The sequence below is a fragment of the Cebidichthys violaceus genome, unplaced genomic scaffold (assembly GCF_023349555.1).
Source record: "Cebidichthys violaceus isolate CVI_PGR_0920_01 unplaced genomic scaffold, fCebVio1.0.p SCAF_7, whole genome shotgun sequence".
NCBI classification, from domain to species: domain Eukaryota; kingdom Metazoa; phylum Chordata; class Actinopteri; order Perciformes; family Stichaeidae; genus Cebidichthys; species Cebidichthys violaceus.
Genome location: NW_027176927.1, coordinates 2057207 through 2076401, shown reverse-complemented (window position 1 = coordinate 2076401; position 19195 = coordinate 2057207). Strand labels below are relative to the sequence as shown.

General features: G+C 41.1%; 1 protein-coding gene across 2 annotated transcripts in view; it reads right to left on the bottom strand.

Moving 5' to 3' along the window:
• The window catches only part of LOC137891387 (mannosyl-oligosaccharide 1,2-alpha-mannosidase IA), a 171001-nt gene that overhangs the window by 87225 nt on the left and 64581 nt on the right, over positions 1-19195 (bottom strand). For both annotated transcript variants that reach the window (XM_068735962.1, XM_068735963.1), the window contains exon 2: positions 6876-6972. In XM_068735962.1, coding sequence (XP_068592063.1) covers positions 6876-6972 — 97 coding nt within the window. The remainder of the gene's footprint in view (positions 1-6875; positions 6973-19195) is intronic.

The following is a 19195-nucleotide window of genomic DNA, read 5'->3' as shown; positions in this document are numbered from 1 at the left end:
AGAGACCCATTCGCCAGCTTTTTCCCAGACCGGCAACAAAGGGAAGAGAATAACGCATCGCAGAGGCTGTCCAAGAGCCACAGAACACCCTGCTCCACAATACATCTCTCCTGAATCGCCTTTCTTTTCAGATCACAGCAAACAGCCTCGCTTACAGGGCTCTGGTGATGAAACATTAATAACACAAACAATCTGTCCAACCTGATTTGCTTCCAGTTATACGGTGGTGAATGGTATAACTGGAAAAAAAGATAGGCTGTGGAATAAACACACACAAACGAGTCGTACAAACCTCTTTAAGGTGATCCTCCGGCTACAGCCTGGTTTCGTCGGAGGAAAGCTATGTTTTTAATTAAATTAAGAGCAAGACAGATCCTCCACACATGGAATTATCTCACTCTCAATAACGATTCAGAACAAAGACATCAAAACATCCCAGAAAGAAGGATTTTTGATTGGCTTTGCTTATCTTTATTTGGTGGGACCTGGAGTAAGTCAAGGATCAGGGTCTTCTTTTGGCAAACCGTGAGTGTGAAGCACTTCTATGTACCATATATTACCTTAAGGAGAACGCCCTGTCTGCGTTTAACATCGTCATTTAGATTCAAGGCCGACGGCTCCATTCGGTCGTACTCCGAGATACGCTGGAAATACAGAACCATCACTGCTGACACTTTTAGTTAATGCTCTCCACCATTAAAGTAGGGCACGAGAGCTCTGGGAGCCAAACATTGAAAATAATTCACTGCTCTGAAGGCTTTGGCTTGCAAGTCTCAAACAGCTAACAAGTGTCCCAAAATGACTTTGTATCACTTTCCCACACTCTCTTAAATATGTTTATACAAACACATGGGAGTTAAGTCTTTCCCAACAGCCTGGAGCCTTGATACGTTCACCTCTTCCTTCGCTCCAAGCTATCTTGACTTTCCCTCCACGGAGCGCCTTTCCTCTTCCTGTGACACCTCCCTGCCCATCGTCTGTCTCCACATGAAATGATCCATGATGGCATAAGCCCACCTCGCTTGATCTTTTTGACAGGAAACGTCTCAGGAGGTGAACAAAAAAGGGAAAACAAAGACGAAGAGAAACCAAACGAAGCAGCGGAATAACAAGTTGAAACCAAAACAGTAAAAAGACAAAAGCACATCGGTGCTCGGTATATATGTATATATATAACATTAATATATCAACAACATTTACAGTATACCGTATATGTTGTTGATATATTAATGTTTATTTCTGCTTCCCTTGAGCAGTGATTCGACCAAACCATTTCAGCTTTAATACCAGTAAGCACCTCCTGCTTAGAGATTTATTATTGCTGAAAGTCAATAGCAGCACACAAGGCGTCCTGCAGATCATCCAATTGACCTTCTGCAGTGATTCATGTCAGTCACGGCGGGAACATCTGGCAATATCAGCACCACGTTATTTCAGTTAATCCTTGAAGTTATTATTACATGTAAATATGAGATAGTAAATACTGAACTATACAAAGACAATATCCGTCCGGTTCACAGTTGATTTTACCTCTTAGCTTAAACATGAATATCGTAATCAAATTCATTAATAGAAAAATAAACCCGCATGAACCCAGCAGCTAAACTAATTCCCCATTACATCAGCATTCTGTAAACAGGGAAAACAATGTTTTTGTGAATTCTTCAGAAGAAGATCAACTTTTCCATCACAGAGGTTATCATGTCATTAAGAAATCAAATTGAGCTCTACGATTTTACTCTCCAAAGTAGGAGGACTCCACCTCTTTCATTAGTTTGTGGGTAGCGACAGCTGTTGATCTATGATGTTGAGTTCATGACTTTCCGTCATATTCGACCAAAACTAATGACGATTTCTGAGGCTGGAGATAAAAGTAAATGTTGTCATCAGTCACACTGCACAAGAATCTGGTCTTGATCTCATCCCTTTGCTCTGCGTGATTCCATAATGATCCAGGAGATTTAATATTTGACATGATTACCGTGACAAAAAGTAATCTAATGCAATCAAAGGGGAGCTGGAAACATGGTGGAGCTACCAGAGGATCTTTCATCTATAACCAATCGACCCACTGATTCCTCTGTGAAATGTATTTTAGGTTTTCTACTGCTATATTTCAACGCTACATTTAAAAGAATATGTTCACATAATGCTTACCAATCAAAATGTAAAGTTTTTTTTTCTTGAGGAAAAGAGAACGTGAATGTGCATATTTTAACTTTCCCATTCTATGCTCACAGTGTGAGAACTCCCACACATTCTTACAAGGAGGCAGAATTACTGAAAGTACCGTAAATAGCCCAGTTTTTGCTTTCTAATTGCCCGAAGATAAAAGAAACTTTTTAATAAGCACTAAAAGACATTTTGTATTTTAAATGACAAAAGGGAAATGAGAGAAAAAAAAAAGTCTATCAGAACCAACTTTGGTTAAGAGGAAAGAACAAAGAGAGAGCTGCTTTCAGCCTTGAGGGTCACGACAAAGGAAAGAGGAGAGGGATTACAGTAAAAAAGGAATGGGGGGGTTGAGAGGAAGATTATAGTTAAGTGAAAGCGTGCCAGGGAAGGAGTGAGTGCAGCAGAGGAAAACGTCTCCCTCTGCCTTTCTGTGATTGGTGTTGTGCTTCTTTGACTGTAGAGCAGAAGGGATGTTCTGGTGACTCGCAGCATATCGACAAGCTTCTGACGCAAACGCTAACTCTAGATCCAATCGTGCCGCATTTCTGTTTACTCTGGGGATTAAATTAAAGAACACAGCATCCAATTTCATACCTGGCTTCCTGCACCACCCTTCGCAATGTGACATTTACCCGCTAGCATGATGCCCTTTCTCTCCTCCTCTCCCTTTGACTCGCCGATAACACTCTGTGTAGCAGGACAAGGATGGCTGAGAGCAGAAAAGTGATGCCAGCTTCACACAGAAGGGAAATATACATTTGTCTATAGGATTAACCATGAAGTCGTTCCCCCTCCCCAAATATGATGATGAGAAATAGCTTATTTATTGCATTATCGGCTGGATCTGCAGTAAAGGTGCGCTGCTGAGCTGAGCTGCAAAGATCGCAACTAGTTGCCAAAAGTTGAGGGTTGCGCTATCTATTATGATGAAACCTTTGGCCCCAACAGCAGAGCTATATCAGAAGTGTGGCTTCAATGTGAGATTTCTGCTGTGGAAAAATAGGCACTTTCTGTTACCAGTTGATTCATAACACAGGCATGCCCACAGAAAATAGCTATCGACTCTCTTTCTGGCACCAGAAAACTGTGAGTCAACCTTTTCTAATATTGTGTTGGAGAGCTTTAAAGCTCCATCATGCAACACTTCTTTTATATATTTATGTATATATATATATTTACATTGGGTCAAATCATTTTGTCTAATCTGAAAGGTTTGCTCGCACTGTTGATCTCACTGAGAATGAATGCACCGGTTTCTATCTCACTGCACGTTTCAGCTGCTTTCACGCAATGTTTTTAACTCCGCTTTTGCTTTTAAACATATTAATGCCCTAAATAAAACAGTATGCATGCATGTGTGTGTGTGTGTGTGTGTGTGTGTGTGTGTGTGTGTACGCACGCAGAGTATCTCCATGGTATCTCTGTGATTGCTCAATTTGTGTTTTTCTCCCACAACTTTCTGATGCCTGTGGAGATTGTTGATATTGAAGGCAGCATAAAACAAGTTGGAGAAAGGCTCAGTAATGCAGCCGTCATCAGAAACACACATCCACGCAAAGCCTTCCGAACACCACAGACCTAATGTGACCAAATTGTCGTTGCTTTTTATTTAATATAAATTGAATATACATTTTTTTTAGGTTGGGTGGTGCGGATTGGCTGTCATAATGGGAAAATTAAAAAAAACAGACCCGCGGATCACTTCCCGATAAACTTTGAGTGAAATGGTCATATTTCGGTTTGATAAATAGTCTAATCGTTTTGTTTATAACTGCTGACACAGCGACTCTTTCTATTTTTGTACATCATATGATTATTGGTCGACTTTGATCATGCGTTATCATTTAAGTATATAATAATTAGTTTACAATAATTTGATACGCCTTTTTATCTTTATGTGTAATTCATTTGGGCTACTGGGTAGAGTGCACTGTGGCTGATTTAGTTACTCTAGCGTAACATGTAGACTATTCCCCCCCATCGACCAATCGATTGGTATTAAGAGTAGAGAGAATTTCAGTCGACCAAGATCGTCTTTTGTTGGCGGAAGCCCTCCAGCCGTCGAGCTGTGAGAGACAACACTAATGGGATGCTGATATCGCCGTGTGTACAGCATCTGTAAGTAATATATAGCGGCTGTTTGCTAATGTGCTTACCATCACAACTTAATAAGCTCATATCAAGGCTCATTGCTGTGAGTCTACTTTCTGCCCTCCAGCAGTCACACACTGCTTACTTCATCTTCAACACAAACAAATCACAGCAACCGGCTCTTCATCACCGTCTCCATCATTCCCCAAGTTTTAGTATTGACAACAGTACAGTCCATTAGTTTTCAATGTCCTCGGCTGTTATTCCCTCCAAATGATGCGTTACATCACAAGTGGTGCGAGTAGGAGATGCCTTGATAACTAACCTGAAGGAAAGCTAACAGACCTCTCCTCTTTATTAAAAGGCCATTCAACAAAGTAGGCTTTCAAACTGAAAGTAGATTCAATCAACAAAATGTTGAGTTTAATTTGTTCTCTTTGTTCCTGATGTATGAAATGTTTTTGGGCGTTTGTTAGTGAAAACTCAAATTTACTCACAGGAAAATGTTCTGTTGATTCTTATTTAAGGAATTTGACAACAAAGATGGACTAGATTGTGGGGGACGATGCATTGTGAGTTCTTATTACTCAAAACTATTTTATGTGGAAAGAAAAGCATCTTGTGCCACTGCAGCGGTAACATGAGCGTTTGATATTTCTTGTTTCTTTCTCTGGGCACTCCTGGGCTACAAAAGCACTGAATGCTTCAAAGCCACTTTGACATCACCACCATCAACTCCTCTTAATGCTTTTTACTCAAACTCATCAACAGCTTACTTCAAAACCTTACTCACTTTTATTGGCATATGAACACGTTTCTTCATGTTTTATTCTTTGTACATCTGTCTCACTGTCAGGGAAGAGTGAACAAATGGATTCATTTACAAATCCTTTCATAATAAAAACACACTTTGCCTTCTTGCTGAATGCAGCTTACTCATTGAATGGAGCGGTGACTTCCTTGAAAAAAATATCTTAACTTCAGGCAAAATCAGGGCGTGTATGATCTTTTTGGTAGATTTCATCAGAAAATAAATCTGCATGTGTTGCTTTGAAATACAAAACCTATCACATGATTTAAGGGCAGCGCTTAAAAGGGATTCCTCTTAACTATGAACTTGGCAACCTCAGGGGAATGAGCGCAACAAAAAAAGGGATCACAAACTGTATTTTCAAGAGAGTTTGCATCATCGCCTTAATAATCCCCAGTCTCTACAGATGTGATGGAGGGAGAACTCAGGTACGGAAGACAGCAAACACGCGGCCAAGTCTTATTAAGAGCTGATCCGCCTTTTATTAAAGGCTTCTTTATGGGATTTCTCTCTGGCTCGGCAGTGTGAACCGACCGACATGCTCCACTGCAGAGGACCTGAGGAGCCCCTCCGGATCTGGCTCCAATTAGGCTGAGACACCGCTGGTAGGTTGTGAGGTTTGCCATGCTGAGTGAAAGGTCGGGAAGATATGGTGACAAAAGCTCAATGAGGCGCAAACAGGTGCAACATATTACCTTCCAACTGACAGCTCCAAAACAGATAAAGAATAGAAGAGTTTTCCCCAAAAATTGTATTCATTCTGAATTGATTTTGAAGTGGTGCAAGGATAACAAATACAAAAAAAAAAATGTATGAATGTTTCTCAAATGATTTTGGCGATTTGTGTCGCCTCATTCTTTGCATTGACTTTGCGTAATTCACGTGGTGTTTGGTGCGAACACAGCATTACACAGTTACGGCTGCAATTAACTTTATTTTATTTTGAGTATTGATTATCTGCAGATTATTTATTGAATTATTCAATAGTCATTCAATCTGTAAAACATCAGAAACTAGATCAAAATGCCCATCACAATGTCCCAGAGCCCAAGTTGACGTCTTTAAATGTTTTTATAGGCCTTCAATATCAACTTGTTATGCATCTATCCATCAGTGCCAAATACAAAAACAGGCTCAAAGTTAAAGCACACAGCACAAAGAGGAATACACGGATTCAGTGAATAATTTAGAGAGAATATAAATAAACTGGCGGCAGGTAGGACACGACATGCAGCTAGCCATCTTAGCGTCCACCACAATGCATCCCTATTGCTCTCCTCTGGATGAAAAGATCACCTTAATGCACAAACACGTCAACTGTCTAAGTATAGAACAATGTGTCTCACAGCATTCTGTGGGCCACACATGAAAAATACAGGATCACTGATTTATTTACTTTACATAGGGTTGGCTTTCAGTTCTGGTTTTAATGCAGCTTGAAGGGCAGCGTGCACCGTTAGCTTTAGATTGCCTTGTGAAGCCCTTTATGCTCATATAATACCAGTGATGCAGAATATAACTCTTGTGCTTAAAATACCTGACAAACAGCAGATTTCTGTCTACCAATATGCTTCCATCATCAGCCTCACTTAAGTTTTTGCTTGTGTCTCCAACTTACAGACTAAACTAAACAAAACTGCTAGTTCTTTGCTTTTTTTCTGCTTTGTTATCCAGAAAAAGCAAAGCACAAAGAGAGATTAAATGTTGTGTACTATTATTTATGAGGGCAACATATTGTGGGTAACCTATATCAAGTGAAAATAAAATGATTGAAAGAAAGCAAAGCGCTGACACTCACCAAACATGTTGCCAATGTGCCCGTTCCTCGTCAAAGGCCGCAGCTCATTCTTGCCCCAGGCGTAGCGCTTGTAGTTGTCCCAGGAAAACTTCATCATCTGCAACATAAAAGGGGGGGGGGGGGCAGACATACTGGTCACTTGACTGATAGCAAAGCATCACACGTCAGAAGCCAGATGTAATTAAATTGGCAAAGCTCAAAGGCAAAGGGAATGATAGCTTGTTGATCAGACGGGCTTTAGGACAAGCAGCAATTAACACACATAAAGCGCACCGCTAAACAATACGATTGGCATTTCCCCTGCAGCCTCTCCTCCTAAATTAAAGATTGAATAACGTCAGTAGTTGAAAAGCGAGTTTTATAGATAACAACGCATCTCGGAGAAGAAAGTGTTTCTGAAATTGACGCTCTGTACTCCTCCCCGACTGAAAAAAACAAAAAAGTGATCTGGATGGGATTCGATATGATGCGAAGAAGGAAAACTGTCTACTCTTTGATGCAGTGAAACAGAGAAAGACGGGGAAGTGAGAGATGAAGACGAAAAGAGAAATAACGTCTGCTTACAGGCACAAAGTGGAGCTCGTTGAGACAGAGATACAATTAGCTTAGAAGTCTGTAGGGGAAAGTCGGTTCATAATAATTGAATTAAATTCACAAACATCCAAAAAGAAAAAAGGAAAATAAGACAATGCCAACATGCTGGATCAAAAATCAAAATGATGGCAAGAGTCAGACAAAATCTGCACACTATGCTGATAGCTGCCAGCTGATTGCATTTCATGGAACAGAGCAACATTTGAATCCATTAGAGATGTTCGTCAGGTGTTGCCAGACAGATCGGTCACAAGTCAGAATAACCAATACATAGGCAGTGGCAGTGCTATAGGCTTGTGTTTCACAGGTGTAATGTTCACCATGTTCACCACTTAAGTTTGGCGAGTTAGGACTCTAACGTTTGCTAATGGGCACTAAATATAGTAGATGTATTGCCAACATTTCTTGGCATAAAAAGTGGTTGTTGGGACATCAATCTGGACCAAAGTGGTGGAGTAACTGAGAAAGTCATCCCTTGAGCATAACGGTTGTAAAGGTGTGAAAGTTGAATTGTCAAATGTCAGTATATTCTATATGCTTAGGTTTGAATCTATATACCTGTATCTTTCCCAGCATCCCCTTGTTCTGTAAATTGATTTGGATGAGGACATGCTTCTTGGTTCTTTTGTTCTGGTTTGCATTGATGTCTCTTATGTATGACAATAGAGCAGTGGTCCTGTAAGCCGTGTTTCCCAAGGATGCAGCCGCTATCATTACTTTTCCAGCAAGGCAGCCGGATATTTTTAAAGAAAAGAATGTTTTTTTTCACATCATCATCAAAGAGATGCCATGATTTATGCGCATATGAACTAAATAGCCTTGAAATGAATTGAAAACTAATTCCATCTGCAAGAATACTTGACTCAAGTGCTTTCAACAACGTCAACATGAAATTCAATTGTCTTCAGCACGATCAAACAAACGCTCAGTGCCTCTGTCGAAAGACGGACAGATAGTCCAGGATAAGATTTATTTATTTTTTTTCCCTTTCTTTGAATAATCACAGTAGCACGATGACATCTGTATTATCAATACTACACGAGACATCTGTCCAGGTGGGCTGGGATAATCCTGAGAGAAACACACAACATGAATCAGATTACCTGACGAGGCATCCAGCTGCAAATCCTCTCACCCTAAAAAGCTCATTATAGACACCTCAAAGAGGACAGGGCTCCAGTCACTTCTCACAGTGAAACAACCACGGTGTCCATAAAAAGACACAAACGTTCAAATACATTTTAAAATGTCTTTCAGGGTCAGGGAGCAGAGATTTGATTCAGGGTGAATTATATGCCATTAAACTGTTTTGAAGCCACTGCGCCGGTTTAATTTGTGATTTGGCATTTGTGAAGCAACACATTTAGATTTAGACTCTGTACTGAAAGAGCATTCAGAGGAAACAACACATTAGGGTCATCGTTGTTGTTTTCTCATCTTCGTATTTTGTATCTACAGAATGGCATTACGAGAATCTGAGAAAGCAGCATTTTAAACAATGTTTTTACCAAAAACAAATACTAATAATGTAAGCAACAGCAATCTCACATAATGTGAAAAACAACCCCACAATATGATTAGAGGCAATAGCTCCAACGTATGTTATGGTGGAAAAATGTCCACAAAGATAACAATTCTCTTCAGAAAGGACAAAAATATACCGGTGCTGGTCTGATTGTGTAGCGACAGGATGTTCTGCCTCCCAGAATGAGAACCGGCGAGTGTCGTATTTGAAACGTACTCCATCTTTTATAATGTCAACCTGTCTCGCTCCTCAGGCAGCTTTAGAAGCAAAAGAACAAAAGTAATAGGGAAAAATAAGTGCAGAAAAATGTGGGATTTTGGTAAACGTTCAAACTTTGTGTCACACTGCGTTTGTTTGAAGGACGTTGTGTGTGTGTGCAGAAATGATCAAATGGCATTATGGAACCTGCAAGGGAAATAGGACTTTACAACCACCATCAAATTAATGTTGGGGTAGAAAACAGGCAGATGGTACGCTCAAACTGTCTGACTGAAGGCGCAGAAAATGTAAAATGGTAACATTAATCAGCGACGACATGACTCTAAAAGATGCTAAAAGAAAGGATTTAATAATGCAGCTGGCATTGAGAAACTATGATGGGCATTTCTCCCTGTTTTATGGATGATTCATCAAAACAATGAGCAACTGATTAACCGGTAATGAGAATAATCTAAAAAATAGCTACGGTAGTGTAATTCAACTTCTCTCTTCTCTTCTCAGATATGATGTTCTTCGAACAAAATCAGTTTTTTTGCAAAAATGAACGTAGAGAGGAATTCAAAAAATAAAAACATATTTTTAGCAATGCTGATGAAAAAGACTCCCAGTACTCGGTGTAGATTCAGGCGGAAAATCACCACACTGTGTTAATTATCATTACTGGACTCTACGGAGCTATGTTTAATTCATTTCTATGATAAATATTTTAAGACAAATAAATAGACTTTGCTGAACTCTGAAGTCCAGTTAGTTTGATCAGTGTGTACGTCCGCTTGAAAAGGTGTGCGGTCCATGTTTACTCGAGTACGGATCACCATGTGGAAACTACATGGACAAAATCACCAATGGGGAGAAGGTAGGAAGGCACATGAGAGGGTCGTTCTTGACATTGTAAGAATAATGAGATGGTCAACTCCATTGAATGGGCTTGGGATATTGCGATTGACGCACTTTTCTACTCATGCATGAACATGAACAAATGTCCCGTAAATGATGACGCAAGCGTACTTAAGCACAGAACGACATTACTAATGTGAAAGCTGAGCAGCGTGGGAGTATAGAGGTTTTATAGAGCACGGTACGATGGACCTGTACAAGGAAAAAGCTTCATTTTAAAACCAAAATGTAAGAGCAATATAATTCTCCATGACAATATCTGGCTCAGCTTCCTGCTGCTGCACACTGACGAAACAGATATCTGGCATTGTGTTTTTCACACCTCTGCTGTTGCGCTCCGCGGAAGGGTCAAAGTGTGGGAGGACCGGTGTCACGCAGCCGTAGGACCGCTGATGTAACAACCCATCATCACAGCACACAACACACACAGCGTTAATCAATAGCTGCAGCCGCACGACGAGCACGCCCCCAACGCTGCTTCTCCAAGAGAGCAAAGCGGATGAATGATTCATTTCCGGGGGCACTGAGAAGCAGACATGATCAGACGGGACACTGACCCGTTCTTTGTGTTCGGTTATTGATCTCCTCTGCCCAACAACCAGCCAATTAGTTTAACCAGAGCAAGTGATTAAAAGCAACCGCAGGTCAGAATTCACGCACTGCTGCTCACGCCATCAAGGATGGTCACACAACATCAGCCAGATCATAAAGGCAACACAAGCAGCTGCATAAGCGATTACATTTACACCGCATCAGCTCAAAAGTCTTTATTAAATTCTAAGATCTCTTTTTTTTTGTTTTTTATCATATCCAACACAAGCAGAGGAAGAGCATAGAAAATCATTTCCCTCTGCTCTTTAAAGAAAAAATATGTATTGCTCTTTTTAAATCCTGGAGAACTGTAAATAATCTGTCTACTCTGAAAAGTGGGGGGGAAAAAGAGAAAGCTTTACTTTTCTATACTGGAAATCAATGGTTTCTATTGTCGATTGTAACAAATGACACCACAGGAGGGAACAATTGTCTCAGCGTTGGTCCTCGCCTTTCTAGAAAACCTCAGCATGGACGCCGAACTGGTCTGCAGGGTTCCCTCTGCACCGCTCAGAGCACGACCTGAATCAACATCAGGAGTACAGAAGTTCAGGTTTAAAACCACTTCATAGCACTTTATCCACACTAACTGTCAGCACAGCCACCATGGGACACAAGTGGGACTTTTTAATTCTTCTTTTACCCGTCCCTGCAAAAATGAGACTCATCCAACAAGGTCCAATGCATAACAATTTCAAAGAATGATGCCGAGGCAAAGAACCTTCTGAACGGAACTGACAATCTGAACCAACGTTTTTTTTTGGAGCAATATTTACTGTATATTGCATGTGTATTTTGAGACGTTTTTTTATGGAAAATTCAAGGAAGAGTTGATATATATATATACACGGTATATATAGATATTTAAAAACAAGAGACAATAAGCAACTTCTAAACCAAAAGTAGTGTGACAGCGGAGGAGACGGTATAATGAGACGTTGCCAGAGGGAATGATGTGAATCTGGAGTTTCAATGAAGTGATATGTCTTCTGAAGGCTAAAGGTGCAAATATTTTAATAACCTCACCAACAGCGAAATGTAGTATATGTGAAACTAAATTAAATTACTGCCATTATCGTCAGCATGGGTTATTCCCACAGAGTAAAATGATTTGGTTTGTCTCTCATGACTGGCTGTGGTTTGAAAGCTGTCTCCACTTTTCCGTATTGCATATGAACTATTTCCTGGGAAGACGGGTCGCTCGGTATTTCCTCCACTGAGCTCTCAGGATTGGCTTCCTAGGACGACGATCTTTGGTTTTCAAGTGAGAACTAGTCTGCACAGCTGGTTTCTCCGAGGCTGTGGCTTAATGATACCGGTGAGAAGCACAGGTGAGGGGTTTCCACGTTCTACTTTCCACAAAGGCAGAATCTATCTCTGACAAAGACCTTTGAACGTTCACTGCTGTTGTCGCTAATTTAGCCAACGGTGTGAGCTGATGTTGGCTGCACCGCTAGAGAAGATCACTAAACCGGTTCATTGCAGACATGGTACTGCAAGCTGGGCTCGGACTGAGCGGCCCCCGGCGCGGCACCAGGAGACGTGGCTATGCAGAGATTAACTGGTGGGCCGAACAATTTGGAGCTCAGTCTGGACAACTACTTAGAGCAGATCTTCTGCTGAAGCACAGCAACAGCGATCATCCCCCTTGATGTCACCCAGCTGTGTAGCTGTACAAACCCTGTACTTCTGATATAATGACAGAACATGTTTCACACAGGGAAGATAGCAGATACATGTGTGATAAATACACACAATGCAACATTTTTTAAATCCAAAAAAAGACAAATTAAGTGCTGTAAAGTAAAAAAGTGCAGACTACACCGATGCGGGAGATTACAAGAAGTGAGCTACAACCTGCTCCTTATACTCGTAGATGTTTATTAAAAATGTTAGGGGAACAAAACAAAAACCAAGTGTTATGGGATATCGCAAATACCCACGATCTTGCTTACAGGTAGATGAAGACATGGTTCAGTTTTTTCTGAAGTATCTCAGGAATATTTCAGATTCCTTGGTGTCTGTTGAGTCGCAGCCTTGAAGAGCTTCAGCGCGGTGGTGTGGATATACAGCATGGAGATATACTTCCAGGGTTCAGAGTTTGATTCCCACTGGGACCGTCCATGTTGAAAATGAATGCGCAGACTTCCATCAAACAGCATGCAGTAGGCAGAAGCAACACTCTAAAGTTTCCAAGTTTCCAAAGTTGGCCATACAGCACGCTGTGTTGTAGTAGTGAAGGTACAATAAAATGAAAAACCGAACTGATCAGTCTCAGCTTGGACTGGCATCGTTCATCATCTATTCTACAGCAACAGAAAGGCATCCTGATTTAGATAAGAGAAAACAAGAGTTAAAATGTATTCATTCAAATTGATTTGGACTAACCAAAGAACCGAGAGTATCACAATCAGAGACGTTGTAGTTTAACTACTACAAGACAAGGCAGCTGTTTAATCACTCAACAACTGATTGGGTACAAATCTTTTTGAATATTTCATTGTGCTTTCAGTCAGTCGATCTGGTCCTCAGTTGCATCTGAACTTTTGTTATTTGATTTTCTATTCACTTACTTCACAGGGAAATAGTCTAAAAGCAGAATAAAACGGCATATCTGACTGAATTAATACACAAAGCAACAGAAATATACACAAGGCAGAAGAGCACACATCCACCAGCTCCTAATACCACAGTACACATGGCAGTTAGCTGTAATCCATCCTGAGTAAAAGATAAATGGAAAAGAAAAAAAAGAAAAAGCATGCAAGGAAAGGAAAGAATAAGCAGAAGATGTTCACGTTTGATTATTAATGAGCCACAGCTTCAACCACTTAGTGAAAGAAAGTGTATGGGGGACTCCATTCGTCATTGTTTTTGCAACACACAACCCAACTGTGTGCTTCTACTATTTTATTTTTGTAAATTGAGCGGAGTGCTCTCTTCTCTCTCCTCAAAACATTGACAAACCTGTGTAATCACCGCTGACCACAGTGCCTCAGCTAAAACAACACGGAGCAGTTCATTCCACCTGAACAAGAGTCTTCTAAATATACATAAAGCATGCCTCAAAGCACACATGACACGTTCCCACCCTGCACGTTTTGTAATGCAGTTGTTATGGTCGGTTCCACGAGCGAGGCGTCCCTTTAATCTGAGGAGGCTTTGGGTGGATCACGGGCGATAAATCATCCCAGCACCCTGGCATGGCAGCCCCCGAGCCACTGCTGCGTTAACGAGGTGCTGTGTCATCACCAGAAACAGAGGGGACCTTTGGCAGAGAAGACTCAGAATCAGCTTTCCCCCACCGCTTCCCCCTGAACTTCCAACCTCTACCCCCCCCCCCAGCTTCCAGTATTTGACCCTTCTCTGGAGCCCAGCCACTTCCTTTCCTATTAAAAGCACATTTACGGAGAGCGGTGACGAAGCCCCTGTAGGTCCCGGGAGGCCAGGGAGGTCTCATCCTGAGTCAGCGTAACACCGTGGTCGATTACAAGCAAGTCCCAAAACAAGAGCCAAAGTTGGACGACCAGGCAGCGCTGAGCTGCAGATCATTCATGCATGGAATTAATGAATGTCTGGAATCAATCACAAAATCAAATGACCATATCCAGCGAGGATGTAGGTCTGCTTCAGTACTGTGTCTGGGGGGGGGGAAGAGGCACAATGTAGTAAAATACGATCATTTAAAAATTGGTTATTGAGCCTTCCATTACAAAATAGAGCTGATATGTAAACCTGGGCACTAGCCCTACTTAAAGACATGGTAAGTTTCATAAATAGTAACTTTCTAATAGAAGCCATCTTTCCATCTTCACACAGCTAGGTGCCGTCTTATCTTTAACGTTTAATTATTGTGTCTTTTAAAAACCGTATATAAAAAATATAGATTAAATGCATTTATTTGACAATAAAACTATAGTCGGTACCTTTTTTCAGCCCTGGGTAGCATTTGCAGGAGCATTGGACCTCCACCAATAAGCTGGGGCAGCCCGCATGGAGCCTGAAAGTTGACGAAGCACTCGCTGCTGCTCGTTAAGCTCATTACTGTGAGCGAATGGTAATCATTGAGACTCAGATAGTGTATCAACACTTTTATCACCCTAATTCATCATCTGGACAATAGCAGCTGGACAGTAAGAGGAAAAATGAATATGAGAGTCATCAGTAAAAAAAGAAATCACTCCTTTAATAGAATGTTTTTTATGAGTTTTGATATTAAGGACTATTCACAAGTCCAACTCTTGCGTAAAGCAACAACATATGCAAAGTAACCGTCACAATCACAACAGACTTGTGATTAGAACATGTCTGCACAGTCCTTGTGATTCACAATAACTGAGTCATCAAGCCTTGGTCCGCTCAGAAATGCTTATATCAAGCTGCAAGACAAATCATTTGAGCAGAATCCCGGTTACAACCGATGCGGTCACCTGGATTGGAGCTGTAATCTTCAGAATCAGTTTTGCAGATCACACCCAGAGAATTGGCTTCCATTGTGTTTATCCAAAGTGACTTTCTGGTGTATTATTCTCAAGCCACCTATTGGTATCCACATTCGAAAATGACATCATTCTGAGAACATTTCATGTTATTTCATTCAATGTTTGTCTTTAGTTTTCTCTGATGTTTGTACAATATGTGCCTCTCTCTCTCTCTCTCTCTCTCTCTCTCTCTCTCTCTCTCTCTCTCTCTCTCTCTCTCTCTCTCTCTCTCTCTCTCTCTCTCTCTCTCTCTCTCTCTCTCGTTCCAAAACAGATCATTAGGAGTCGTCTCCTGAGCCTCTCCCACTGGTGGTTGAGAGTTCCAAAGCGCCATGAAATACTCATGGCAAAAGAGAGAGAGAATCGCCACAAGGAGCCTATTAAAATGTCTGGACTCAGGTCTTGAATTGTTGGAGATGCAGACCTGGAGTATTAACGCGCCTAAATGGTCCCAGTAGAGCCAGCTGATGGTGAGCGATGAAGAGAAAGAGATACATGACAATAGAGTTGTGAATAGACCTAAGCTTTAAAACTGGATTAAAAGAAGTTAGTATCAGAATAATATTAAATATTTTAGGACTTTTTCTTAGAATGGGCAGACGTTGTAATCTGCCTTTCTTTCAGATTCTACATGAATGCAGAATCTATTTAGAGAGATTAACATTTGGTGGTAAGATGCACGACTTTTAATTAGACCTAGTGTTGCTCTGTATCTGCTAGCTGCGTAAAGGCAATTGTTTGCAATAAGTAGTTATTAATCTGTGATGAATTATTCAATGACTGTAGGCTTAAGCGGAGAGGTTTGCTGGTTGCCGCTGGATGAGTCTACTTTACCTTATAAGCAAAAGGTGCAAGTCCAAACAGCATTAGAGAGAACAATGGTTCCAAAAAAGCCCTAAAAAAAATTTCAGAAAGTAAATAAAAGTTATTAAAATGGAAAGAAAGTATCCAAAATTCAGACGTTTGTATTCATGTTAGCTACAGAGGCGACATACACTATGAAGTACGTGTTGTCGTACTGACAACAGTCTCAGAGTTTCACTCTTTGAGGGGCAACTTGATGGAAACTGGATTAACTCTTGTTTTAGCTCAGCTGCTCTTTCTTTCAAGCATCCAGCGTTCGTCTGCTCTCAAGGCACCAGTCAAACTGTTTCCCCTTCTTTCGGTTTCCTTGGATCACCGAGCCGACCCAATCAATGGACCTTGCCAGAAAAGTGGATGGAATCTGAAGGAGTGGAGAGCTGAGTGGTCTCTAAACTTAGTGGAGTAACAGGAACTTTCACAAGAAATGTTGCACGCCCAATAATTCTCCCGAACCCCCCTAAGCTGCTGCTGTCCTCCCCGCTCACTCATCTTGTTGACAGCGGCCCTCTCTCTTCGAAACAACAAGCTAGTAATGAAAATAGGGGGTCAGTCAAAGTAAATACAAACCATTACAGAGTGTTTACAGTGCTATTAGAAAGAGTAAGGCAGAAGATAAAGAAGCGGAGGGGGGGAGGACATAGAGAGGGGTGGGAAGTCATTTGTCTGCAAGAAATTGCCAATTTGAGTGGGCTGCCTGGGGAAAAGGTTCCACTCTGCGAAGCACAAAGTGTCTTGTATGGATCATGATGGTGAGCCCAACATGCTTATTAGAAAACAAATCCACACTGTCCATGCCCCTGTGGAAAGCTTTGCACAAGGCCAGAGGCCTAACCACCCCCGCCCCCACCACCACCACCACCACCACCACCACCCAACTGTAGGTAAAGTCACTTAGCAACAACCGGAAAACTTTTCTGGCAGAAGTTATTTTGAGAGGAAGATGTACAAGTAGATCAGGTCTAGAGCTCGAATGCACCAGGGAGAGGAGAAAGGGAGCACCCGTAATAGATTCATCAAGGGAAGATGAGGAGAGCTGGAGTTTTACATAATAAATTCATTTCTGATGAGGTGAGACTGATGACCAGATGTTTGGCTATCATGTCACCTGCCAGGTGTTCAGATTCGTTTCACCTTGAGTCAGCACCCTGATAGGAAAAACCCAAATACCTGCCACGGTGTGTTTTGACATTTTAGACTGAGGGTAGAGTGTGTTAAATTGAGGTCAAATCTAAATTCCATGTGGAAGCAAAGATCACATCTACTCAAAAGAATTTCCATTGGTGAAGAGCGTCAGGCGTTATGTTTCCCTGTGGTAAGATGGCCATCTTGACATTTTGCAAGTCTGCAGCAGATTAGTTCAGGTTTGACCTGTTCATTTCGATGGCCCCAAAAAGTTACAATGTGGCCACCAACTTTAATCAGGTCTGTCTTTAGAATGAAACTGCGTGTCTCATTGAGATTACCTGTCTAAATAAAGGTCCCGTCCCCCACCGGGCCTGATGTATTTTTAAAATGTATTTAAGTAGCAAACTCCCTCAGGGAATAACTGGAATAAAGACTCATACGTGAGCAGGTTGTGTGCTTTACTTTAGCAAGCGGTCGTGCGCGAAAGAGAGAGAGCGTGTGTGTGATGGTGGGAAAGAAGTTAGCAGTAATGTGAAAGATGCAAACTTAGCAGTGCGTTTAGGAGCAGTTTAGGCTATTTGTAGGATTAATGATACAACTCCTGCGTCTTAGTCGCCACCTGCTGATTAGAGGGTTAGCCCCGAATTTAGCGACAACTTCGGCCGAGGCTCACTTGAGGTGGACGGACCTTTTAAGGTGGACAAGCTACTCTCATGTCGGGGACAGGCCTCTCCTATGAGTTTTGCTCAGTCTTGTCTGTATTGCTTTTACATTTGTTTACATTTGGGCCACCAAGACTGAACTGTGACCACCAAATGTAGGGGCTTAGTGGCCCGTGGGGCCAGTGCTTAAAAAAGCATTAGAGTCTACAGCTGCTGAAAACTGCAATAGGTGCATCTCTACAAATTAAGCAATTTCACTTTTGGCTCTGCATATTGTGATGGCTGATCTTCACTACGTTTTGACATTTTAAACTGACTACACACATTAAGTGAGAACATAATCAGCAGATTAATTTATATTGATTCTGGCAAGAGGTGCTTTTCGGAAAATGAGTTGCAACAGGTTCTAATGTTCACCCATTCCACAAACAAATGCATTTAATTCAAATGGACCTATACCATAAACTGCCCCTTGGTTCTATGGAGTCTATTATTATTATTTTAATATCTTATTTAAATCTTTTATCTTATTGCTTCATTGTAGTATCATGGTTTTACGTTGTTTCTTCAACAGGAATTTTCTTTTGAGAGAAAATAAAAGTTCTGAAGTGAAAATCATAGAAACACAGAATCTTCTCCCAGAGTTTCACAGTGGAGTTGGAGCAGCATTTATTTTCGTTTCCACTGCTACAGCTCACACTGGCTGACAGGAGTGGCACCGATGGGACACTTTTTGAATCCTACTGCTCCCTTCCTGTTCGGGCTGGTAGCTTTGAAACACCTTCCTTTTCCCCGTATGATTCTTCAAACACAGAGGCAAGCCTTTGAACTCAAAGATGAACAACCTGGCAATTGCTTTCATCTTAAATGAACTTGTCACTTCTCAGGAGGGAAAAAGTTATTAGTTGCCTGTGGTGAATTAGTTGTGTGCGTTTTTTCCTCAAAATAGCATTTCCACCGAAAATACAGATGAAACCAATTCATTTATTACATTTCTGTTGATAAGACTCAATTTCCATGCCAAAAGTATTTGTTGTCGCTTAATTCTATTACTAGGCCTGCCTATAAGAGATAACGAATGAGAAATTAGATGTTTTTTTATGTTAATCATTTATTTTCCCAAAAGAAAAATGTTGTTTTGTGAACAGAAACAATAAACCACCAATACCTTACTGTCCTTATCCAAATCATGAATCACGAAAGAAGCACTTCATAGAAAGGATAAAAGTTCATTCAAATTGAATAACTGGGCCTGCAGACGTCACACATGCAGATAAGCAGAATGACCTCTTGAAGGAACAGTTCTTTAATTTGTTATCGCTTTCAGACACCAGTCATTTAAAATGCAATATGCATTTTTGA